Here is a 25876-nt window from a genome sequence, read left to right on the forward strand (position 1 = left end):
TTATGGCACGGAGCTGACCTCCCTGGGGTGGGCTGGCATGCTGTATGTGCTGCTGGGGAAGGCTCTGCTGCTCCATCAGCACCAGGCAGCTCTTAGGGAGCTTACAGTGATGGGGATGGATGAGCTTTTGCTCATAGTGATCTTGACGCTGCGCAGCCTCAGGTGGTGGTGGGCAGCCAGCCCACAGCAGGGGGTGCACCGGCTGGGTGATCTTTAAGGTCCCTTCCAACCTAAGCCATCCTATGATTCTTTGAAATACAGCAACAAACACAGGGGTCACCAAATCCTGCCCTAGTTGAGCAGAATCTGTCCTGTCTCTTCGCTGCAGTGCTGTGCCAGGTGAGGGCTGCACTCCCTACCTCTGTGGGGATCCTGCGTGTTCTCCTGCCACCGAAGGCATTAACCATCTCTCAGCAGAGTGTTTGAGCAGTGACACGATGCTGCTCTCAGGGCAGGATCCATTACCTGCTGCCTACCTGGACAGGGATTCTCGGAGGGCCCTTCGCTTCGGCTGCAGCAGATTCCTGCCCGGTGAGCCGTGAAGAACGGCCCCAGAGGACTCTCCTCCCCTTCATAAAGCAGTCATGTTGAAATTGCTCTGTGAGATTTGGGTTTGAAAGCAAAATAGGAACTTCTCAGCCTTGAAAAAGCATGCTTTTCTGGGGGGGAAGAGCCTGCCTGTGCAGAACCTGCAGCTTTGGGGTTTCAGAGGGGTTTAGGGGCTTCTGTGAACCCATTTTTGGTTTGAATTGCTTCTCCCCCTTTTCCCAAAAGAGCAGAGCAGCTTTCTTCTGAAAATCTGCTGCTAACTACAGCTTTCCAAATCACTTGTCACTTTGGCAAATTTAAGTCATCTTTTCATTACTGACTGTTTAGGGGGTTTAGTAGCATTGGATTGCCTCTGAATTCATAGTAGAAGCCTGACATGTAGCACAAATGCTCCTCCAAACCCTGTCATTATTAATGCATTCTCTTTCAGGTCTTTTTATTACAGCTTGTAGACATTTTCCTCATTAGAAATTCACCTAGCAGCTCCCGCTCATCCCATTCAAGGTTCCTCATCTCTTTTATTCTCTCTTTGCACACGCTAGCGCAGAAGTAATGCCTTGTGATGAATTTCTAAATGATGGAGACACACTGCAACCTTCCACTTGTTTCTCTAACCAAGACCAGGGGCTGTTTTAGCTGGGGTGGTGGTGAGCTGCTGGGGCTCACAGCATCAGCTGCAGCTCCTGGGGGGGGGATGCAGAGGCCGTGAGCCCAAGCGATGGCCAGAAGTGCTTCTGCACTTGCATTCATCTCATGGTGCTCTCAAGCTTATAGGTGCTAAAGAGGATGGGTACCAATTCCCAGCCTGATGTGATGAGCCCTGGTTGTGGGTGTAACTGCTGCCAGGAGGCAGGGAGCACCTTGGTGGCAGGTGGGTGAGCAGCCCTGTGGTGGCCGTGCTCCAGCCCCACGGGCAGTGCTGTGTTTGGTTGCAGCTGCCAGGAGGCTCCTCCGTTCCCGTCCCTTTCCTACGCAATAAATCTCACCCTGCAGTGGGTTTGCCAGCTGCTGGTGGCCTCCTCCCCATCGCTCTTTGCAGGCTTGATCCCTGCTTTGTTTGCTCTGGCTGCTCGATGAAAGACGCTCCTGCGTAATTAAATACCCGTGATTAGTTGTGATCAAACAGCAAACTTCCTTTCATCTCGTCCTGTGCTGGCCCAAGGTCTGTGCAGGTGAGCGGGGCCAGGTGTGCCGCAGTGCATCGGCCCTTTGTGTCCTCAGGAGCCTTATCCCAGCCCTTGGCAGCGCCCGCACCTACGTACGCACCGTACCGGCACGCATGCGTGCGTCCTTACTGCGGGAGGATCACAGCCAAGCAGTTCACGTGGAGCACTGCCAGCTATCTCAGAAGTCAAAGTTACAGCTTCTCTCCTTGACTGGCTGCGTTGTGAAAGCTGGAAGCCAGCAGCAGCCTTGCACCGGGGCGGTTAAGGTGGAAGCGGTGTTGGCCCTTGGATCTGCTCTGGGTGGGAGGTGATTTTGCCTTGGTGCTCGGTGGTTTGGAGAGGACTCTGAGAGCCATGCTCAGGTGTGGGACCTATGAGCAATGTCAGTGGGGTGAGGATGAGGTATGTGAGGACGTGCAGTCCTCGCAGTCACACCTCGAATTACAGATACTTGGATCCTGCTTCCTGCTGGCAGGTGACACTCAGACCTTTGGGTTGTTTAACTAGTTGAGCCTCTGCTTGCTGCTGTTTGTGGAGCAGTGCTGGGGTAGGGGGTGCCCCAGGTACTCCTGGGGTTTGGCTCACCCTATTCTGGGTCAGAGAGCTGGGGTCTGGCTGTGCTCATCCACCCAACCCCAGAGTGGGTGATGCACCTCCTGAGAGCTGCTGCCACCCTGGTGCTCTAAGGATGAAGAACCTCCCACCCAACCCCAGCTTCCAGCAGCTGCCTGTCCATCCATCCCAGCTCCATTTGTGCCTCATGTGGCACCACCAGCAGTCAGGACCTGATGCTACAGCCCAATCTGTGTGTGATGTGAGCATCTCCTGCAGTGCAGCAGTACTATAAACTGCCCTTGAGAGTCACTGTTACTTTTCACAGGGAGCCTCTCTGCCTGTGGGCCACTTGGCTTCTCTTCTGTGTCTTCTCACCTCTCTTCTGTGTGCCCAAGTGGGGAGGTGAAGGATGTGAGCAGCTGGATTGGCTCACAGTGGACTGCTGGAGGATGGCTGGCACCTTGCTGCAGTGACCATTCCGTCGTGCCACTCTGCATTGGCTGCCTGTGCAGGACAGCAGCATGCAGCCCCTGCCCTCCCAGCACTGCTGCAGGAGTTCCATGTCACCACTTGATGTGCCCGGGGAGCACAGCGTGTGCTTCAGAGACAAGCAGCCTGAGTTAACCTCTCTGCAAATGGTTTCTAAGGAACAGCAGCACATGGAGCAAGATAAACTGTGCAACCTGTTTGTATTTACCAGGATTTTATAACCTTTGAAAGGTTGACCCTATGCAAAAAAAAGCAACAAGATAGTGGGAAAAACATTTAGGGTACTTAGCAGGGGGTTGTTGTTGTTTGTAATCCTTTCACTCTTTGATTGCTTCAGCCTTCGCAGTGGTTAACACACAGGGGTTTTCAAGGCATTCCTGATACTTGCAGCTGCAGAGCCATTAAATCTTTGCCTGTATTTGCACTTTCAAGGTCGGTTGTGATGCAGGACTCAAGGTAATGCATCAGCTGTGTAAGAGCTTCTTGTTTTCTTCCCTTGCTCTCCCCTCTGCTGATGGGTTTTGTGCCAAAGCTCTGCATCGCTCCTGGGTGGACAAGTATTGATTGAGCTGAGCTGCCCCTTCAGCTCCAAATCCACCCCCAGTAGTGCTCCTACTGATGGATTCCATCTGAACCACATCAGCCAAAGTGCACCCATCTGAGCCGTGCTGAAGTTACCACTGGGCACAGCACCCAGCCCTGCTTCCCGTGCCCTCCTGCACAGGCTGCAGCTCCTGCCTCAGTGCCCCTGGTTGGTATGGGCTGTTTGCTCAGAGCTGAGTGGCGAAGTTGGCTCAGCCTGCCAAGCTGCTGCTGGGTGGATGTGCCACACGGACAGAGACAGAAGAGAGCGGTATTGTGTGATCCAGCAGGGAGAAGCTTTTGGCAGTGATATTCGTTGATGTGTCTAATGAGACAGCTTCTGATCTTTGCAGCTCAGCCCAGAACAACAGTGGGTCCTTTGTAAACACACCATCAAAAAAAGAGCAAAGGCTGCGTGTGCCCCACGCACCGATTTATTCATTCCCCTCACCCCCCGGCCACGATTGGTGCTTTGATTTCTGAAATGGAATCAGAAGATGAGGTCTGATCTCCAGGCCCGTGCTCCAAACCTTGTTGTGGATCCCAGTGTCTGATCTGCAGGACCCAGGAGCATGCCTGTGGGGTCTGCAGTGCTGTTGCTGCTGGTAACCAGGAAAGCCTGGGATGCTGTGTGCCCCCACCCTCGAGCTGGTCAGCCCAGAGCCTGTTCCAGCCGCAGGCTGGGGTTCTCCATTGCAGAAGAAAACCTGAGCCCACTTACTAGCCCCACCTGGCAAGCAAGTCAGCTTGTGCGTTAGAGTCAAAGGGAATGCAGTGCTGTCTGCAGAGGTTCCTCATGAGGTCAATACTCTGGTAGCTAAGGGGAAAGCAGGAGGTTTCCAGGTTTGAACAGCATCACCAAGACCGAAAACTGAAACGAAAAGATGGAAAGCTTCTTGTGACATTCTGTGTTCCTGTATTAATATTAAGCCAGGGCTGCCAGCTCTGCCAGGGGAGCTGCACCCACTGCCCCATCTGGGGCTGTGTGGGGGTGGGTGTCCATGGGAGGAGGGTGCATTTCCAGGGGAAGTGAAGCAGTGGATCTGAGGAAGCGATGAGGGAATGTCTCTGTTTTGCTAAATCCCACAGGAGGTGCCTGCACAGCACCGCCCCGCACGGCACCGCTGAGCTGCTGGTGGGTAATTACACACCGTGGCTCAGTCACTAATAAGGATGAAGGGCTTAAGGAAACTCTCGTCCCCGGCCTCTACCTTTCACCTACAAACTTGCTTGCTGTAACAGGAACACCTGCAGCCGTAGGGCTCATGCAGAGCTGTGCAGCCTTCCCAGCATCCTGCTGCTTTCTCTTCTGAGCGGTTTCTTCGTGCTTTCTTGAACAATTCGGAAGCAGCAGCACTGAGTGGCTGGGCAGGGCTGGTCTGTGCTTCTGGGGATGGTTTCTCTCTTCAGGACCATTCTGCACGTGGCTGGGCTTTCCCAGCTGGTTCCCTTGGAGCTCTGTTAAGCTCAGAGGTCAGGAGATGGAGCCCTGCTGCTGCTCAGCGCCCGCAGCAGAGGAGGTGCTGTGGTGGCTGTGGCTCCGGGTTAAGGCAGAAGCTGCTCTGAGAACCCCTGTGTGCTCTGGGACGGCCAAGTGCTGAGTTTTAGTTGGCTCCTTAATGGGATCTCATCTTTTTTCTTTTACAGAAACCAGGCAATGCGGAAGAAGTTAATTTTGTACTTTAAGAGGAGAAATCATGCTCGCAAGCAGTGGGTGAGTGATTCCCCTGTACCTTATTCTGAAAGTATAAAGCAGCCTGAGTTATTCTGTCAGAAAGAAAAGGAAGTTTTTCAGCAGAGACCTGCCCAGTGCTTTGCCTGCTGCACTGCCTTTCTCTTTCCATATCTCCCCTGGATGTAAAACAGGTCCCCAGTCCTGCTGCGTGCACTGAGCTCAGCATCCTGTGCTTTGTGGGAGCCCAAAGGGAACCAAACAGGAGCTGTTTTCTGGTGGAAACGGACTGTTACTGCACTAAACCCAGAAGGAGTTGCTCTGTTGTGTATATCAAGGAGCTGAGGGAAAAGGTTTAGCTAGGCTGCAAGGGCACAGGTCCTGAAATACGGCTCGCAGTAAAGTCGCCTGTCATGCAAAATAGGTGAATTTCTGCCAGCCACTTGATTCAGTGCCCTTGAAAGGGGATTTTTCAGTTTAGGGAAGCGTTTTGCCTGTTCTACAAAATAGGCAACAGAAGGTTGCTGATTTTGCAAAGTGAATGCATTTGCTGATTCTGTTTGTAAAATGGGTCTGCTTAGCTATTTTTCCGCCTGTTTTGTAGCAGCCCCTATTTTTAGCAGAGCCTGTCTCTGTGCCAGCTCCTCCTTCCTGGCTCCTGCCCTCTGTGTGCTGGGATGCCCTGGGCAGGGCCGGGGCAGCCCCACAGGTCCCAGTGCCCGCAATAAGCCTGCAGGAATCCCTCCTGCTGCAGCAGCCTGCCCAGCAGCAGCTTCCAATTGCCATCAGGGGGGCGATGCTGCAGGGAGAGGAGGGTACCAAGGGAGCAGTGAAAGGTTTATCTCCATCAAGCAAGGGAACAGAACAGTAGGGGTTGCACAGGGGTTGGACTGACTCCTTCTGTTGCTTCCTCCTCCCCACCAAGATGCTGCTCTGTTCCCAGAGCTGCGTGGGCTGTGGGAGGGCCGGGGCTCAGCACCGCCTGCGAGCTGCTTCAGTGCTACGGCGGCGTTACTACTGCGCTGCTTTTAGCTGCGCGTGTCGGCTCCTGTTGGCTCACTGTGAGTTCTGTGTGATGGAGGGGATGGTGGCACGAGGAGCCAGGCCGGGAAGTCACCGTCGTGCTGCGGTGGCTGACATCCCAGCAGAGAGCTGCCCACTGCCACAAGCAGCCCTGCCTCAGAGCAGCACTGCGGGGTGCGCGGAGCGAGCCGGGGGTTGCCGCTGATTGTTCTGCAGAGCTCCATCTGCTTTCGCTTCCTTCTTTGGGGCCTGGAAGGCATTGGCTTCGCTCAGAGTGAAACCTTAAAATCCCTGCTGGTTGCTGGCTGTGCTCGTGTGAGGGCTGAGCGGGATCTCTCGTGGCACCGAGCTGTGCTGTGTCCCTGTGTGCAGCAGGGCCAGGGCTTTAGCGTTAATCACTTTTGGAAGTGCTGAATTACTTTCCCCACCCTCATCCCCTCAAGAATTAAGGCCTCGCACAGGTGGGGTCTGTCCCTTGCTGCTCCTTGCCCTGCGGACCTTCTGAGGGCTCCAACCCACCTGCAGTGTTTTGTTTTAAGCATTGGGAAGTGATGCTAACGTGGAAAGCATCCTGTGAGCTCTGATAATGGCAATAATGAGAGGGCCGCGTGGAGCACGTGCTGCATCCCAGCAACGCTGTTGGTAAAACCACAGATTAGCATCTGAGAGCTAATCCTTCAGGGCCGTGGAATCTCATCGTCTCCCTGCCTGCAGCAGGAGGGTTCTGTGCATGTTGGAAAGCTTTTCCTTCCTAAAGCCCCAGCCCGTGGGGGTGAGCCTGGGAGCGAATCCCTGCGTGTGGCTGAGCTCGGGGCTGTTAGCAGCAGGCTGCAGTGTCTGAGCTCCGCGTGCACTTGCTGAGATGTGTTCGCAGCTCTGCTGCTGTTACTGGGGCAGCAACCTGTGGCTGTAGCTACAGAGGGTTTCCTCTGACCCTTTGGATGTCGGAGGACGGCAGAAGGGAGGTGTGTGGGCCCTGTCCTGCTGGGTGGCAGTCCTTGCTGTACCAGAGGTGCTGGGTTGGAAGAGAAAAGCCCGAGGGCACCCAGTGGGTTGTACTGAGTGCTTGCTGTTGGGTTGCTCCCAGACCCCGCAGCCCATGCCCTAGCAAACCACGTTTCTGGAGGCACTGTGACTCAACACTCAGCACGGCCAGCCATCAGGAAGGGCTTTGGGGAGCTGCCCTGCCCAGGCACCGCACTCAGCTCCCTCTCGCTCTGCCCTTCCAGGAACAGAAGTTCTGCCAGCGCTATGACCAGCTGATGGAGGCCTGGGAAAAGAAAGTGGAGCGCATCGAAAATAACCCCCGGCGCCGCGCCAAGGAGAGCAAAGTGCGGGAATACTATGAGAAGCAATTCCCCGAGATCCGGAAGCAGCGGGAACTGCAAGAGCGCATGCAGAGGTTAGAGGAGAAGCGGTAGGACGGGGCTGAGCCGGTAGCGGACAGCCTTTCTCTTTTGTTTGTTGGTGGGTGTGGGGTTGGTCGGTGGGAGGAACGGGCCGGGATGGTCAGCAGTCCCATCTCTCCCCTGTGAGCAGAGGATGCACTGAGTGCAGGAGCCAGCAGTCACTGGCTGCGTTCAGCCCTGGGCGGCTGGGCTCCATCAGGGGAGGAAAAATGTCAGGAATGTGAATTCCTGCGGCAGCTCCCTCCTTCTGGCCACCTGAGTGCCTCGGCACTAATGGATTCCTCACTGCTGGGCTCAAGTTCAGGGTGTGCGGATGGATTTTGTCGTGTCTGACTTCAAACGCAGCCGTGCTCTGATGGAGCGTGGGCAGGGGAAGGGATGTCTGCAGAGGCTGTGGGACTGGCTGCAGGAGGGAGCGGTGTCTCCTGCCTGCCACCCCCGTCTGTTTTCTGCCTCATGTTTAAGGTACATCTGAGGTCACGTCATTTCCTGCCAGGAGGAGATGCAATGTTGTGATCCTGACGTAGGCTGATTTAGCAATAGGGATCAGTATGCTTAAGGACCAATATCTTCGTTTCAAAAAGGAATCAGTGAGCACTAGTTGTAAAACTTTTGGGTTTAGCTTTGCTTGATGTGTGAACAGCCTTGTTTTTCCTCAGTGATCCTGCTTCACAGGGGCACTGGAGTCACAAAAGACTTTTATCTTTGCATCCACCAGGTGCAAGGACTTTTTCCTTGGATTTCACATATATCGTTTTGGGTTATAGTGCATTATGGTGTAACAAGCAATGGAAATTTGCCAAACTGTGAAAAAACAGCTAGATGTTGACCAGAAGTCACTGTGATGGAGCTGATGATGGAAAAATGAGGAAGTTAAGTGGTCTAAGACCACCATAGGCTCCTACCATGCACACCCAGAAGGATATTAGCATATATTAGTGAGTTCTTGGGAAAAAAAAGAATATGTATGCCAGTGTCTTGCAGGTACGTCTTTAGCATTTAAATGTAGAACTTGAACTCTGAGAATGCACTTGATTTATCAAGTCACCCAGTATGTACTGTGAGGAGTAAAGGAATGCCACTTTCCATCACCACTCTGGGGTTGGAGAGTCTCCTTCCTGGATTTCAGATGACAGTTCCCACCCTTCTTGCTGAAAACTTGCCGCCCTTCTCATCTCAGCCCAGAGACACCTGGTGTGTGCAGTGCCATAGAGCTGTTTGGTCAGAAGGGACTTCTAAAGGCTGCATGCTCCCACTGCCCACAGTGCACAGGGACACGCACAGCTCCAGCAGTGCTCACAGCCCCGTCCTATGACTGTGGATATCTGCAGGGATATCCTCTCTGTGCACCCTGTGCCACTGCCTCACCGCCCTCAGTGTAAAAACTTCATCCTTATACCCAGTTTAAATCTCCCCTCCTTAAATTAAAGCTGTTTCCCCTTGTCCTAGCACAGCAGACTCCGCTGAAGAGTCTGTCCCCTTCTTCCCCATAGCGGGACAGACTCCCCAGCAGTGTCTATCTTGTCTTGTGTCCATCATCTCTGACTAGTGCCCTGCAAGCAGCTAGATGCGTGCAGTGTTCCTCTTCGGAGGCTTTATTTTATCATGAAGAGACGGGGAGAAATGGAACTGAGAAATGCTTTAGATTTGTACCTGCTCAATAAGGAAAGTTTGAATTCCTTTCCCCAGGAGTGTGGCTGTGGTGTGGGGTGATGCTGGAGGGGGGATAGCTGCTGATGGGTGATTTTTGTTTAAATGTTCTGCAGCGTTTGCACACCAGATGCGATGGCATGGCACTGATTGCTCAGTGCTAGCACAGCCACGTCCATGCTGTTGCTGTTGTGTGATGACGTGAGCATGGGAAAATAGGGTGGGAGGGTATCACTGGGTGTGAAATGTCCTCGAGTTGTAGTGACACAGAATTGGCTGCTGGCACAGGTAAGGAGCAGGGGCAGTGAGAGCTAGCAGTCACAAGTGTGCTTTGTGTCATGGAGTGTGGGGCATCAGTTTCTGAGTGTCCCATTGCCCTTTCCCAGCAGGGTAGGACAGAGGGGCAGCGGAGGGCTCTCCATGTCGGCTGCACGCAGTGAGCACGAGGTGTCGGAGATCATCGACGGGCTCTCAGAGCAAGAGGTGAGACCAGGTTCTCCTTCCTCCTCCTCTTCACCCCTCGTTCCGCTCCAAGGAAGCCAAGAGAGTGGGAAGTGAAGAGGGCTGGTGCCCTGGCTGGCGTGTGAAGAGATTTTTCTGTTTCACTTTGTTTTGAATGGGCCGTGCAGCCTGACACTGGGGAATCCTATGGAATGAATGGTTTGTAAGAGAGCCAGTTGGCCCACATCTTCTGGGAGTGCTCCATTCATCTTGAAACATCCCCATGACCTTGGCTTCAGTTGGATCTGGTTTCACAAGGGTTCCACTCTCTTGGCACGGAGGCAAGCTGCAGTGAATGGCTTTGCTTGGGAGGGGAGAGCCGCTGTCACCCAGCCGTGGCAAAGAACATCAGCTTTCAGCCAGGGCTTTCTGTCAGTGCTCTGGGCCTGAGCTGTGCCTCTGTCCTCCCATGATGAGATAACGCCCCTCAGTGTGTCCAGAGCAGCCAGGTGCTACATGGGAGGTGTCCTCATCCCTCTTCCAGAGCGCTTTCAGCATTGGCCCTGGCAGTTAGAAGGGATCGGGCCTCCACGTGGCCCTGGGTTGAAGAGCTGCTCCCTGTGCCTCTGCTGCTTTAACTCCTCTCCCATTGTGGGCAGGAGCTGTTTTCCTTAAGTCAGGCGTTTCCGCACGGTATCTTAAAACCTTTTATTTCAAAATGTAAGATTAATTGCTTCCTGGCTGATGGCGATAGCCTCTTTCAGCATTTTGCTTACAATTACCCTAGCAATAAAGCTGCCTAGTGCTTGCTTTTCAATTCTCCTGTTCCTCCACCTGTCCTTTCCTCTCGAACATCTGTCCCCGTGGGTCCCCTCGGGCCGATGCTGCTGACCAACTGTTCTCTCTGCTTTCCCTGCAGAACCTGGAGAAGCAGATGCGCCAGCTCGCCGTCATCCCACCCATGCTGTACGATGCTGACCAGCAGCGCATTAAATTCATCAACATGAACGGCCTCATGGATGACCCCATGAAGGTCTACAAGGACCGGCAGGTGATGAACATGTGGAGCGAGCAGGAGAAGGAGACCTTCCGGGAAAAGTGAGTGCAGCCCACAGACGTGTCTCAGAGGAGCCCCTGGGAGCGGTGAGATGTGACCTGTGCAGTGCAGCTCGCTGAGCTGAGGCGCTGTGTGATGGTTGCTGAAAGCTGAGATGGCGAGGGCTCAGTGATGCTGTGTAGTTCAGGTGCACGGCTCCAGAGAGGCCCAAGGAGCCCTCCAGGTATCGAGGGCAGTGCTCTCACTCAGTGCCAGGGACCTCCCCTTCCCTCTCCTGCTCCTGACAGCTCCTGCTTGCCGCTGAAGTAAGGAATTGCCAAGATGGGCCAGAAAAAGAAAATAAGCAAACCAGCTCCAAGCCTGTTGTAGAGTAGAGCCCTCACTGCTAATTAGCTTTAAAATGCGCCACTCCAAACAGCCCAGGCTTGCACACAAATGACGCAGAGGTTAATTAATGGTCCTTAATGGAGGGGCCATGCCTGGCTAATGGGGCTGGGAGAACCCACACCCAGCTCGTGCATCCTGCTGTGCACGCTGGTTTCTCTGTCATTACTGTGGGTGATGCGGAGCTCAAGGCATAAATAGAGAGGAACTTCTCACAGAACTGATTGAAGGAATGGGCATTCGGGAGCTGTAAGCAGCAGGCCCAAAGGATCACAGCCCTGCTGCTCTCCCTGCACCCAGCTGGGTCAGAGTAATTGATAATTTGATCTTGATCAGCCCCTGGTTCCTGCAGTGTACAGCACAGCACGTTAAGATCTGTGGTCCAGCTGCTTGTGAAAAAAAATTAAAAATTACAATTTTTATGCTTAGCATTGCTGATGTCTTCTTAGTTATCCTGTTATCCTCTTATTTATTCAGTTACATGCCTTGGGAGATCTCCCTTGGGTGCCTGTGTTGTATTTGGATAAGCTTTGCCCTTCAAAGCACTTGGTGGAAGAAGCCTTTCTTGGGGTAGAGACTGGACTGTTAAGTGCCTGAGCATTGTGCTGCCATTGTTGTCTTCCACATCCCCTTATGCCCCCAGCCCCACACCATCACCCTCCACCCCCGTTCCTTCCTGGGATCATTCCAGCTCGGTGCTGTGGTGGTAACTTGGTGGAGCTGCTCGCTGTGTCCTGCCCGTGTTCGATCCCGCTCAGGCCTGTCCTGCCCCTGGGACATGTTTTGATGGCTGTGGGGTCGGGCACAGTGACAGACAGCTCTTGGGCACTGTCACCTCTCTGCCATCCTGCGGTGAACATGAGACCATTGGAGCACCAGCTCCACTGTTAGGCTAAATATCAGTTTCCCATCTTGCTGGGATGCTGAGTGGCACCAAGTCTAAGTATGCTCCCAAATCAGCAGGTCGTTTGGGTGCTGGCCTCCCACCCCGCCAGCAGCTGAGTCAGAGCTGGTGCCTGCACTCATCCTGTCCCTTTGCTCCCACAGGTTCATGCAGCACCCGAAGAACTTCGGCCTGATTGCCTCCTTTCTGGACAGGAAGGTAAGCTCTGTGCGTGGCTGCAGCCTGCTTCATGCTTACTCTCCTTGATTTCTCATTCCAGTCTTGTTCTGAGCAAGGCCATGTACCTTCTATGGGGCAGGCTGTATGGGCAACTCCTGGCTGGACCTAACCCAGGAGGGTGAAGGTCGATCAGATGCTCTCCTAAGCAAGAAATGCCCTTAGTTCTGCCCCATCTCATGCCACATTTCATCCTCACAGCCTCTGTTCAGGCAGTGAAACCCTTTGCACACAGGGGGTTTGGTTCAGAGGTCCTCTGCAAGGTCGCTCTGACCTTGCACATCTCTGCCTGGGGTGATGGTTTATAAAAGCTCAACTTTCCTGTCCAGAGCAGCCCTGTGGCAGCAGCCTCGTGGTGCTGGCATGCTGTAAGGCACCAGGCTCTTTTCAGCCTTTCTCACTTGTTAATGCTGAAAGTGGTGGGACTTGGATGATGCTCACAATCCAGCCTGTGTTCCAAGCTGTAAAATGTCTTCTAATTTTATTTGTACTCGTTTGTAAATCAGGCTGTAATTATGATACAGAACACATCTATTATCCAGTTGGAGAGAGATGCAAAGTATGGCTCAATGTAATGAATTAATAGATTTTTAAATTGCATTAAAAAAAAATACAGTGATCTTAGCCCTTGGAACAGATGACTGTAAGTTTTTGTGTTCGTGTGTGTGTGTATAATCAGGGCTAGATTAGAAAGGCATCCAATTAACACTTTAAAAGTTACAATCTGTTGCTGCAAATGGTTCTGCTCTGCGTAAGGGTGGGGAGAGTGCAGCCCTGTGCCCGGGCGCTGGGCGACGTGGGGTCTGCGGCTCGGTCCTGTTCACACATCCGCTGAGCCCCTCCACGGGGTCGTAGTTCGGTGTCCACACTGTGAGGGGAAGGATTTGAGGGCAGGAGCAGAGTTCCCCAGCGTGCCCAGGCCGGCGCTCAGCAAGAGCTGCAGGAGCTTGGTGGGGTTCGGAGCTGAGCGGCTGGAAGTCACGCCTGCTGACAGCACGAGGCAGGCTGTGCGTAGCACCGCCGCAACAGAGGGTGACAGGCAGCTGTCCTTGCTCTGCTTTCAGTTGCCACAGTCATCTGGGGTCAGCCCTGCCCCGGGCTGGCCCCACGCTCTGCTCTGAGCACGAGGCACTCGTTGTTCTCCTTCCTCATCTCTGCCTCGGCACGCTTGTGGGAGAGGCCCTGTGTGGTCCCTTGGGAGTGCAGGGTGATGTCCCTCGTCCCCCTCAGCCCGTGGGCACAGCTCTGCTGGTGATGCAGGGAAGCTGCTCTGCCTTCAGAAGCGCTGGATCTGGCGATGGCAGGGTCTGAGTGCTGCTGCTGAAAGCCTTCTGCTCCCTGACTTGCCCGTGTCATTGCAGACGGTGGCAGACTGCGTCCTGTACTACTACCTGACCAAGAAGAACGAGAACTACAAGAACCTCGTGAGGAGGAATTACCGTCGGCGTGGGAAAAGCCAGGTAAGGGCAGAGGAGCACGTGAAAGCTGTGTCCCTCAGGAGGTGTGGTGACACGAGTTCTTAGTGCCAGCGTGGGGCTGAGCACCCCAGAGTCCCTTCCCCCCTGCAAATGGAGATCTTGGTTGTGAGCTGCAGTGGGCTGTGGCTGTTTGCTCTGTGTGGCCTTTCAGAACGTGCTGTTTTCTGGCAGCTCTTTGTGCTCTGGCAGTTGATGTTTGTCTGTCCTCATGCCAAGGTCACAGTGGCTTGAAAAAGCAAATTCAAGATGTTGGAAAAAGGGGTTGGAGCAAATGGTGACCATGCATCAGGAACTGCATGGGGCTGACTGAGTGAACCTGTGCAGTCCCATGGCCTAGATGTGAAACTTAGCATGGCCATGCCACCCCAGTTGGGTGAAGTGAGCCATGGTCCACCTAGCGAGGGCATGGCATGGGGCATCTCTCTGCAAACATGGGAATAGGAATGGAAAAACAAGCCTGTCCCATACCACCATGACATAAACAGCTCCTCGTGCTGCATGGCCATAAAAAGCAGTGCTTGGGTCTAGATCCCGATTGGGAGGCAGATAGGTAGCCTTGCTGCAGTTTGATTTCTGCAGCATTAACACATCAGAATAGTTAGCACATGACGAATGTCATGGACAGGGCCCAATTTTCCCTTCTTTTTTTCTGAGACATTAGAGATGGATAAAACCCTATTAGATTATCCACTCCCTCTCCCAGCAAACACAGGGTGGTTCCCTCCAGTACATTTTTATAGTGTTTACCAGGGTCTGTTTTGTTAGATCACAGCAACTGGAACATGAGGCCACATTTGTTTCTTGTTAACAGTGGAGACGTTTAGCACAGCTCCTTCTGCTTTCAGTGTTAAGCTGAGCAAGGAACAAGTGTGGAGGGGGAGAGGTCTGCTGGGTCTGCATCCCGCAGCCACCAGCACATGCTATTCCTGCCTTGGAGTTTGAAACCATTGCAGGTGTGCCTGGCTGCAGGGATGATTGCCCTCCATCATGATCCAGCATGTGCAATGGGGATGTTGGGCTGATGGGGCCCATGAGCATGGTGGGACAGTGTGGGGCAGGCGGCCAGCAGGAAGGGCACTGGGGCCACTGACCATCCTCCTGTGCCTACAGGAGATGTGCTGTGTTGCCAGCACCACGTGTGCTTCGTGGTCATTCCTGCTGGTGAGGATATGAGGAAAATCAGGGAAATTTTCTTCTGTGGATGAGTGGTGAGGTATTGGTACAATCTGCCCAGGGAGGCAGTGGGGTCACCATCCCCAGAGGTGTTCTGAGCTGTGGAGGTGTGGCACTGAGGGCTGTGGTCAGTGAGCACGGTGGGGGTGAGCTGATGGTTGGACTTGGTGATCTTAGAAGTCTCTTGCAGCCTTAGTGATTCTGTGGTTCTGTGAGGGCTGAAGTGGTTAAATGGCAGAGGTGAGATGTAATTGATGTATTGCTGGGGAGGGGAGATGAGAGGAGTGGTGAGGTTGGATCCAGTCGCGTTTCGTGCTGTTGCCTCGTGCCGTTTCTCATGGAGAGGTTGGTGATCTTATTTGCTTTTGGAGGCTATGGGGAGCTTGAGAGAAAAGGGGAGATAATTACCAGTAGAAATAAAGCTCCTCTAGCATCAAGATTATCACTGTGGCCTACTTATTAAAAGTACATTAAAAAAAAACAAGAATCCCTGCGTTCCCTGGCTGACGGTCCCCTGGCAAGGGATATTCCTCATAAAGCTGCTCCTTGCTGCTAAAAACACCTCCTGCCAAGAGTGAGGACTTCACACGGCTCTGCTTCCAGTTTGTCACCAAACACACAGGCTGCTGGTGCAAGGCACGGCCCCGCAGGCACTGAATGGAAGGGGCACACATCCAAGGCATGGTTTTGCGCAGCGTTCGGCTTCCTGAGATGCAAATGTTTCCAAAAATAATCTCATTTAACCCTGAAAGGAGGGAATCAGTGCTGAAAGGATTGTGTGTAATTCCTCACTGGGGGGAAAAAAAAAGTTTGAATTGTGGTGTAACGCTCCGATCCGGTGTTTGGTAATGAGCATAAAATTGGGTGGTGCTGCCACCGCAGCTGCCCCTGTGGGGTGTGCTTCCCGGGGGCTGAGCAGTTGCTCTTTAGGGGATTTCCAAGCACGTCTCCCTGCTGATGTCCCCAGTTCTGTATCAGCACACCGGGCCTGAGGTTGGCTGTTAGCCCATGGGCTGTTGGTTGAGCTATTCAGCACAGCTGCAGCAGTGTGAGCACTGTGCTGAACCCGTGCTGGAGGAAAAGGGACTTCACATAATTATCCCTTGTGGGGAGCACCGTTCCTATTCCAGAATAAATCAGCAGCAGGCATGGCCAAAACCAGCACTGGGTCACACTGCACTCTCACAGCTCTTTGGGATTGATACCTGTCCTAGAACAACAACTCCTCAGGTCTTCCTGGTTTGGGGTTTTCGGAGGGGATGAGTTTGGCTCGGTTTTCTGGGCTGGTTTGCAGTCTGACAGCACTATTGGTGGCCAAAGCAGCTGGAGGCATCACCAGGGGCTGCTGGGTAAGGACCCGTGTTCCCTTTGCTCACAGACCCCATCCCTGGTGATGCCCCATGAGGTTCATTGTGCGACCCCATCACAGCTTTCCCTTCAGCTCTGCCACCCTCCAGACAGCACAGTGGGCAAACACAGTGGAAACATTCCTGAAATCACAGCTGCAGTTTTGGGGGTGATTACATGAGAACTCTCTTGGCCATATTTGGGAAAATAGAAGGATGTGTTGCTGCTGCTGGAAGATGGCTTCTCAGGTCCCCTCAGCTGCCACACAAGGACAGCAGTGAGAATGCAGGGGTAGGACTGGCCTGTGGGACATGGCTGCTCTGCTTTGTGGTGGCACCAGCACAAGCTGCCAGTGGACCAGCTGCTGATCTTCATTGCATCTCAGTGGTAATTTAAGTGATGTAACAGTGATGTGAGCCCCCAGCTCACCCCGTGCTTGGACCAGTGTTCCTGCAGCAGCAGGTCGATACAGCCCTGAGGCGAGTGTCCCATGCTCATGTGAGTGGTGACAAGGTCCAGGGGCACTGCTCTGCAGGGGGGTGGCATCTTCCAGGTGGGGCTCAGGAAGGAGCGGATTTGGGATGAGTTGTTTCACTGACAGTTTTGGACTGGGAGCTGTGAGCCCCATCCCCCGTTTTAGGGCACTGAGGGCGGATCACCATGCAGCCAGGAAGCAGAGCCTGGCAGTGGGCAGAGCGTGGCACACAGACTGCAGAGAGGAGGAAACACGTGTTCCCTGCCTGGGAACGAGTGGGGCTCCTCTCTGCCACTTCCAAGTGCTGTGCATTCATCCCCTCGGGTCATTTTCCCTTTGCGAGCAGACAAATCACTTCTCAAAAAACTCAGCAGTGACCCAGAAAAGAAACATTTCCACTTATGGAAAAGCCCTCGGTGATTTTAAGGAGGGATTGTGCGAGCAGGATCCTGGACAATTGCTTCAGTGCTCGGGTGAGATCACTGTGCCACAGGAGGGCCTCCACCAGACCCCTCGGTGCCTGCAGGGCTTGGTTGTGCCAGGAGTCTCCCAGCCATAGCACCGTGCAATTGTTAAGGCTGGAAAAGACCTCTGAGGTCATCATGTCCAGCCATCAGCACATCACTGCAGTGCCAAGGGCTGCCGGCCGCAGCCCTCCGTCATCACTGTGCCCCAGCACTGTCCTGTGGTCATCCAGCAGCAGAACAGCGTGGCCCTGGGGCAGCCCTGCGCTCCCTGCTGAGCTCCCAACCATTTCCCTTATCACATCTGTGACTGTCCTCCCATTTTTGATTCACTTCCGCAGTCAACAGCATCCAGCGCTGGGCTGCGATCGATCAAAGCGGCGCAGCCAGCAGACATTCCTCTTCCCCTCCTTGTTTTGGCAGCAGCTTGTTTGGATTTGTGGTTTCTCCCAGGAGCGGAGGGTGCTGCGTGCGGCCGTGAGAAGCCCGGCTCCGTGGCAGTGGGTGGCAGCGGGGGCTGAGGCGTTCCAGAGCATCACATCAGAGGCTTCGGGCTCTGGGAGCCGCTTACGTGATACGTATACGTATTCATAACCCCTCCTGCCTTGTGCTCTGCATCCAGCGTGAAAGCGAGTGGAAGGATGCACGTGGTAGGCCAGCCCCAGGCATTCTTGGGCCTTCTGCCTTCAGCTTATCTCAAGCTGGTTTTAATTTGCAGCTCTGTGATTGCGTGCGGTGACCTCGGCCCCGGCTCCCCTGGAGAACGTTGTAAATGCCACAAATCTGAAGTCACCCATGGGAGAAGGAGTCAGCAGTGCCCCGAGCGTGGGAGAGGCACGGCCCAGGGTCTGCAGTGGGGACAGAGCTGGGGGCAGCAATACCCAAAGTGTCTGTAGTGGCATGGCTTGGGAGAGCCCACAGTCACAGCTGAGAACACGTGGAGTGAAAAGAGTGATGCTCATGGCTGCAGTGCCTGGGGCGTATGCTTGTGGGTAAGGGACCGGCGTGCCCAACTCGTTGTGTGCAAGAGGGGGGGCTTGCTCCTTTCAGCTGGAGGAGCAAATGGCTATCAGTGATTTTTTAGAGAATCGTTGGGGTTGGAAAAGATCCCCAAGTCCAACCGTAGCCCACCCCCATCATGCCCACTCAGCACATCCTTCTGTGCCACGTCTGTGTGGTTCTGGAGCACCTCCAGGGATGGTGACCCCACCACCTCCCCTGGGCAGCCTGTGTCTGTTGTTGCCTTCAGTAGGAGCCCGGTGCGTGGTGGTAGTGGTGATGGAGGTGATGTGATCCAGCTGCCAAGGAGCATCCCATGGGCAGCAAATCCAGCCCCAAAACCTGGGATGAACAAGAGCTGCTGTGTAGTGAGGGGTTCCCAGTGCCATCTCACAGTCTGATGGGGGGAAATTGGACTCGGGAGTGGCTTTAAACTAAAGGAGTGGAAATTTAGGTTATTTAGGGTGAAACTGTCTTCTCAGGGAGTGCTGAGGCACTGGAACAAGTCGCCCAGAGTTGTTTACACCCCATCCTTGGGGTGGTTCACGGCCGTGGATGGGGCCCTGGGCAGCCTGAGCTGTTGTGGGGCAGCTAGCCATGGCGGGGGGTGGGGCTGGGTGGGCTTTAAGGCCCCTTCCAACCCAACCATTTCATGATCTTCGTCGCTGCAGCCAGGTCACCACCAGCAAGCAGGGAGGAGCCGGCGCTCCAAGGGTCAACCTGCTGCTGGGGCGAGAGTTGCTCTGAAAGCTCTCCCATCCCTGACCCCTTCCAGCAGGATGGGGCTGGGGACCAGCTCACGGTGGATGTCCCCAAGCATCATCCCCATGGTGTCAGAGCGGTGCCCTGGGCGCGGGGCCGGGCCCTATGGAGAGCTCCGGGATGCACTGTGGGCAGTGAGGTGTCTGCACAGCTCCACTCGCCTGCTGCAGCCCAGTGTGTGTGTGTGTGTCACCACGGAGGGGCCGGGGAAGGTGGCAGCAGTGCTTCTCTGGAGGTTTGAGAGTTTGGAAAATAAATAGCCGTGCGCCGTAGGTTAAAGCTTGGCATCCTCGCGGATTAATCACGCCGGCTGCAGCCAGCGCTGAGAGCCCTGGTGACGAGAGCTGTGGTTTATAGATGATGATTCATCGACTCGACTTAGAGCGACCACGTTATTCCAGCAGATTGCAAAATCGTAAGAGGAATGTTGTGGTTAGTTTACGGCTTAACTATGCAAATCGTCAGGAAGCCTTCGGAGCTGGAGAACGTAAGGCACAGTGAGCCGGGATGGCTGGGCGCTGAGCGGGGGCCCGCGGCCGGCGGCGGGGAGCGGCCGTGAGCGGGAGCCGGGTGCCGGGGAGGTGAGTGCCGGGGCCGGGCCGGGACGGCACCGGGGGCAGCACGGCGTTCCGGGCCGATCCTCGTGGCTCCGTCGCGGTGCTGTGGGGCTGGGGAAGGGTGAAGGTGCGGAGCGGCGGCCCACGTCCTCCCACCGCCGGTGGCTGAGCAGAGGGAGGAAGCAGAATGGGAGGAGCCGCGCCTCTTCCTCGCTGCCGCTTGTTCCCGGCCAGAGCCAGGCGGCGGTGAGCGGTGCCGCGAGTTGGTCTGTGCTCAGCTTCGGTGCGGGACCTACCTGGAAGCGGGCGTCCCTCGGGCGCGATGTGCCGGGCAGGGCAGGGGGAGGCGATGCGGGTGAGCCGTCGTTGTGTCGCTGCGTGGGGCGGGGTCGGTGGGGCTGCGTGGGGGCTCCCGGCACCGCTCTGCTCCTCCCACTGCTGTGGGGTCGGGACGGAGGTGCGCAGATGTTTGGCATTACGGAGCGGAGGTGAAGGCCACGCGGCTCTGCGGGCTCGGAGTGGGATTGGGCTCTCGCACGTACCGGGTGCGATTTGTCCCGGGGCCTTTTTAAATAAACAGGATGTGTTGGCAGCAGGACCAAACAGCGCGATGCTGGGGAGGAAGGCGGGCGGAGAGGAGAGCGCTTGGCCTGGGAGGGAGGGATGGGAGGAATGGCCCTGCCCACTGCCACAGGCTCTTTCCCTGGCCTTGAGTGCGTCCCTCTGCCCCCTGGGCATCTCTGCCTGGGGCCGTGGGGCAGTGCATGGAGGAGAAGCTCCATTGAGCAGTTTTGGTGCCGGCCCACAGCTCATCCCATAGCCAACCCACCTGCCGGCCCGCCTCAAAGTGGGGCAGTGTGAATCAGAAGGCAGCATGGGCTGGTAATTGGGGAAGCATTTCCTGGCCCGTCACGCTTCGGGATGGCGTCCCATCCCTTGAATCATCCCGAGCTGGGCCGCAGCCAGGGCTAAGAATAGGCTCTGTGCACCATGGACAGCCTGAGGACGGCTGCTTTGGGGCCAGGGGTCGGCTCCCAGCTGTCACCTCCTTGCAGCAGTGTTGGCCCCAGTGGCTTTAGGGTTGAGGTTAGGGTGTGCGGCTCTGGGGCTGAGTGGCCACGAGTGTTTGTGTCTGTGCAGTCCTGGCATTGGGTACCATGCCCTGGCTGAAGCAGGGCAAGCACTAGGGGGCATCCTTGGATTAAGATGCTCTTCGCAGTGAGAGAAGCACTGGTTGGTGTCCCACCACCTTAACTTGAGACCTCCATAGCAGCGAGCCCAGAGTCTGCTGGCCCTCCTCTCCAAATCAAAACGCTCCTGAAGACGGGGTTGGAAGCACTGCAGAACAAACCTGGGCACCCCTCCCCTGCACGGGGAAGGGCAGGAGCGTGGGAGGTGATGGCCGGGGCTCAGCCTGCTCGCCGTGCTCCCACGCAGCCCGGCCCGGGGCAGGTCCCCACCGTCACCTGCGGCTCCTCCTGGGGCTGAACCCATGCGGGGTTCACACTGCGGGTGGCAGTGACTCAGGGGGTCAGGGAGTTCAGGGCAGTGCATGCCTGGCCATGCCCCTTGCTCCTCTGCAGCCAGGCTCTGACTCACAGCCACGCTCCTGCCAAGTGCCCACTGCTTTTCTGTGGAGTTTGGGGCTACACTGCGTCCAAGTGGTTCTGGGCCACCTGCTGAGTTTGATCCTTTAATACTCCAATCTCAGCCCAGTCCTGGCATTGCTGGCTGCGTTAGCTGGGAGCAGGATGGCTGAATAAATAATTTCCGCCTCTGATTTTTCCTTTTCTCTGAAATTCCTCTCATTTGCTGGTCACCAGGGGAAGGGAGGTCAGGGGAACCGGGCCTCCCCAGCATCCTCCTTCCTGCAGCTGTGGAAACAAAATCCAGGAACACCACAACCACCGCATCCCTCCCTGGTGTCGCCATGTGCTCAGCCCCCCTCTCCCAAAAAGGGCACAGTGGGGCTGCTGCACTGCCTTCCACGGGAGCTGGAGCGTGGTGTGGCCACGGCTGATCCTGCAGCCCCTTGATGCCCCTGCTCTGCTGCAGACAGGCACCCCACCGCGCATTTTCCTCCTGGCCACTGCCCCCAGCTTAGTTTAACTGTGCTTGTTTGGGTTGGCCCAGGTGCTGCTGTGTGTCTGGCCCTGCACTGAGTGTTTGTTTTGTTTTATGTGCCTCGTTTTGCAGCAGCAGCAGCAGATGCCCAGGAGCAGCCAAGAAGAGAAAGATGAAAAAGAGAAAGAAAAGGAGAAGGAGGGAGACAAGGAGGAAGACAAACAGGAAACAGAAAATGACAAAGAAGAACTGACAAAGTAAGCAAAACCCTCCCCAGGTCCCTACTGCTGGCAGTGGGGTGTGGGAGCTCCCGGTTCCTCCCCAGCAGTGCTGGAAAGTGGGATGGAACGTGGTGTGAGGTGGGACATGGGATGGGATGCAGCGATAGGATGCAGGACGGGACGTGGTCCAGAGCAGCCTGACACCATACGGGACTGCGTGTGCTCACCTCCTCCTCTGCAGGGAGGGAAGGAAGGGGAGCGCCTGCCCTCCCGTTGGTTCTCATCCCTGCTGCTCCCAAACAGCTCTCTGATGTGCTTTTATTTTTAAACCTGCTCAACCCGCAAAGCCGCCCTGTTCCTCAGGCTTGTTTTGCTGTTGCGAGAGCCTCCCCGCGCCGCGGGAGCCGCTGAGCGCAGCACTTCACCTTTAGTGTTATTGATGTCAACGTGAGAGCTTCCAGAGTGAGGGATGGGAGCGGTTTTACGGCTGCGCCCGCCCCAATGTCTGACACAGTCATAACTAACAGGGAGCGCCGGAGCTGCGGCGGGGAGAGGCTGGCACGCGGGCTGCGAGCGCTCTGCAGTGGGCTTAATGCTTGCTTTAAAGGAACATCTGGCTTCATTATATCCAGGCTGCTGAGACATTTACCAGCAGGTCCTTTTCAGGAAGATAAATGAGGAGGAGGCAGTGATGAATTTGAATGGCCTGGTATTAAACCTGTCTCTGTCAGGTCCCTGCGTGCGCGCGGTGGTGGAGATACAGCCAGCTGCAGAACGATCCCCCCCCCAACCCCAAATTAGGCAGGAAGAGGGTCTGCGTGTGCAAAAAATGCTGACCCGCCCCTCCAGAAGTGCCCCAGACACGTGCAGGGAAACAGCTATTTGACCTAAAAACGATGCCAACCCAACGATCATTTCCTCGCTCCCTGGTTTTGCAGGGACAAGAACGACGACACGTCCGGGGAAGACAACGATGAGAAGGAAACCGTCACCTCCAAGGGCCGCAAAACCGCCAACAGCCAGGGCCGGCGCAAGGGCCGCATCACCCGCTCCATGGCCAACGAAGCCAACAGCGAGGAGGCGGCCACGCCGCAGCAGAGCGCAGAGCTGGGTGCGTAGCCATGGGGGGCAGGGAGCACACGGTGCACTGCCCATCAGCGTGTGGTCGGAGCCTGCAGCCCGGCTTCATGCTCGGAGCAGACCTGCTCGTTTCCCTGATGTCCCACGTTCCTCCCAGTGCTCATCTGCCCCATCCGAGGGTGGCTTTGGGTAGGCAGGAGCTCGCGTAGCATCCTCAGCCCCACTCGTGTGCATCTGCCTCTGGAGTTTGCGGCTCTGATAGTGGTTACCCATGGAAACTGACTTAGGGCAGCAAATAAATCAAGGAATTTGGCCGATTTTCCGATGTTTTGTACTCCGTCAAGTACAAAATTACGACCGCACCACCTAAGGCAAGTGAAAATAAAGCAGGGTGACTCCTCTTGGTTTCCTCTCCCTGCAGTTCCTTGCTCGCTGTGTTCCATGTGCTATAAATCACCCGGAGGTGTTTCGCTCCCTGTTCCCTGCTGACAACTGGCTGAAGCCTGATGGCAGGCGCTGCTCTCATAGCACCAATATAAATAGTTCCCGGCACAGTGGAGCCCTGTGCTCCATCTCAAACTTGTTCAGCAGTGCTGCAGAGAAGCAGCAGATAATGCTGGTAACTCAGATGGGATTTTTCATCCCGGTATCTTGGAGCGGGGAGGAAAGGCTTCAGACCACGTTTGGTTGGGAAAAAGCAATGGATGGATTCCAGCAGTAGATCTGAGCGATCGGTTACTCTTTTTGCCTCCAATCGTGCTTTAATTTAGGTTGGCAGAGGAAGTTACTGCGTTTTAAATGCCGATTGAACATTAAAAAACAACACAAACCCATATTGTGGTTTAACTGCAGCGTGCCGGAGCTCCCAGTAGGCATCTGTTACATAACTGCACAACCTCAGTAAATATCGTTAATCAAAGCAAATGGGCCATCGCTCTGACGGTGCCGTGCTGTGCACTGACAGTCATCTCAGAGCTGAGCCTTGTGACACCCGGCTTCGGGTAACTGAGAGTGCACTGGGGACACCTGACTTCAGGCAAATGAGAGCTGCAGCTCTGCCTGTGCCCCAGGGAGGGGATAGCTGTGAGGTCTCCACTTCCCTGTGCTACAGGGCTGGAGGAAGTGCCCTGTAGCACCTGTAGCTGTGCCCCATAGCCTGAGGAGGGCATCCCTCCGTCTCTGGCACCGATGCATCCTCCTGCCAGGTTCAGCCCCTGGAAGGTGTTCCCCTCCTTGTCCGTATCCTCCAGCCTAACCTATCGGCCTGTTTTCCATTCTAAAAGGACACTGTCAAAACATCTCTCATCACTGTTGAAATAATGCTTCGCCTGTTGTTTAGAGTAATAACCCATTGGCAGCCCGAACCGGAAATCTGTTTCCTTACCGCGTTGTTTTTTTGCCTCTGACTCACAGCCCAGCTTGTTATTGTAGGGTTTGCTCTAGTGCCAGGCTGCCAGCGGGATGGGTGTGCAGTGCTGCACACAGGACCCCGGGTCCTCGCACCAGGCGTGAGGTGGCGACAGCCACCCCCTTCTCTCCCCATCGCCCTCTGCTGCTGCATGTCCCTGGGTCAGGCATCCTCCAAACGTGGCTCTGGGATGTCCCAGAGCTCAGTGACATGCCAGCTGTCCCCGGCAGCCACTGCCATCAGGGCCGGATCCCTTGGCAGATGCAGTTGGCGTGCCCAAGCCACCAAGGTGATGCTGTTTCTCCGTCTCTGCTGAGGGCGATGGTCCCACCCCACGTCTGCCACCTCTGAAGCACGCAGCCGGTGTTGGCTCTGCCTCACGTACCTGTTGTTGGCGGGCCAGAGAGCATGGCGCCCGTTCAGCAGGAAATCTGGTGCCTCCCTCGAGCCATCTGGCTGCACTTCCAGCCCCAAAGAAACCAACACGGAGCTCTGCGTCACCGCGACACATCCCGGGAGGGTGCTGCACGCGGGCTGCGGTGTGCCTCCAGCCAGCAGGAGGGGGCACGGTGTCTGCGGGTGGGTTTGGGATGCAGCGCCCACCACCTTGGTTTGGGATGAGGCTTTGGTGTGGTTTAGTTCGGAACACGGCATCCATGGGGTGGATTTGGGATGCATGGTGTCGGTTTGGGTTCACTCTGCCTGTCCCGCTGACTGCTCTCCTCTCCTTCCTCTCCCAGCCTCTCTGGAGATGAATGAAAGCTCTCGCTGGACTGAAGAGGAGATGGAGACAGCAAAGAAAGGTAAGAAGCCTCTTGCTTTCTTCCTTGCGTGGTGCTCAGGGGTTGGGGAAAGCGAGAGGGGTGTCAGGTGGTGCCGTGTGGGGCTCTGGGAGCTGCGCTGATCCGTGGGACAGCAGTATGGGAACGAGGAGGACACTCCTCTGGTGGTTCCAGGCATGTGTGGTGCTGGGCACAGCTGCATTACTCTCCAAACCTCCGTCCTTGTGGGTGGTGAGCCCTGGTGCTGGCACTCAGCATCCTGAGCTGATTCAGAGCCTCTGGAAATGCTGAATGTGGCACTGCCCCTCTGCAGTTCCCCTTGCAGCGCCAGTGCTGGTTCTTGCTGCCCTCCATTGGCCCCATGTCCCATTGCTGCGCTGTAGAGTTGCCAGCTGTGTATCCTCCCTGCCTTGCTGCTGCTCCTCCTGGCCTGGGGAGGCTGTAAGCACAAAATTAAAATGGAAATGAGTGCTGTGTGTGGACGGCCCTGTTTGGGAAATGCACCTGCTGCAGGGATGCTGGTGGCACGTTCCAGAGCTCCCAGGTGCCGGTGGAGCAGCGCGCTCATATTCTGTCTCCTGTGAATGTGCCGAAGCGCTTGGCTCGCTTGCCTCAAACCATTCCAGCCCTCTTCACAGCCCAGTGCCAGTGCTGTGTGCTGCTGAGTGTTGCTCTCTGTAGACACAGCCTTAATGAGTGGACGTTCATCAGGCAGCGTGGCCCGGTGCCAGGCGTGGGGCGAGCAGGTGCCGGGAGGGGAGCGCTGCCACGGGGACCTTTGTTTTGGAGATCACATCTGGTTGTGAGAAAAGTGCCTCTCGCTGTTTGATGCTGGATGTGCACTGAAGGAGTCCTAAAAGCAGTGAAAGATGAAGTGTGTGAGCACGTCCTTGCTCCTGTAAGCAGAGCCTGGGGACCAGGATGGGGCAGGGGTTTGCTGTGTGCTGATGGCTGGTGGTGCTGTGGCAG

General features: G+C 55.5%; 1 protein-coding gene across 1 annotated transcript in view; it reads left to right on the forward strand.

The window, feature by feature from the left end:
- The window catches only part of NCOR2 (nuclear receptor corepressor 2), a 159809-nt gene that overhangs the window by 91495 nt on the left and 42438 nt on the right, over positions 1 to 25876 (forward strand). Inside the window, exons 9-17 of the mRNA XM_065739140.1 lie at positions 4989 to 5055; positions 7266 to 7453; positions 9482 to 9578; positions 10456 to 10634; positions 12025 to 12079; positions 13459 to 13557; positions 21549 to 21673; positions 22576 to 22748; positions 24866 to 24928. Of these exons, the coding sequence (XP_065595212.1) occupies positions 4989 to 5055; positions 7266 to 7453; positions 9482 to 9578; positions 10456 to 10634; positions 12025 to 12079; positions 13459 to 13557; positions 21549 to 21673; positions 22576 to 22748; positions 24866 to 24928 (1046 nt within the window). The remainder of the gene's footprint in view (positions 1 to 4988; positions 5056 to 7265; positions 7454 to 9481; positions 9579 to 10455; positions 10635 to 12024; positions 12080 to 13458; positions 13558 to 21548; positions 21674 to 22575; positions 22749 to 24865; positions 24929 to 25876) is intronic.

The sequence above is a fragment of the Cyrtonyx montezumae genome, unplaced genomic scaffold (genome assembly GCF_038088225.1).
Source record: "Cyrtonyx montezumae isolate F1298 unplaced genomic scaffold, pur_monq_1.0 scaffold_23, whole genome shotgun sequence".
Lineage (NCBI taxonomy): Eukaryota > Metazoa > Chordata > Aves > Galliformes > Odontophoridae > Cyrtonyx > Cyrtonyx montezumae.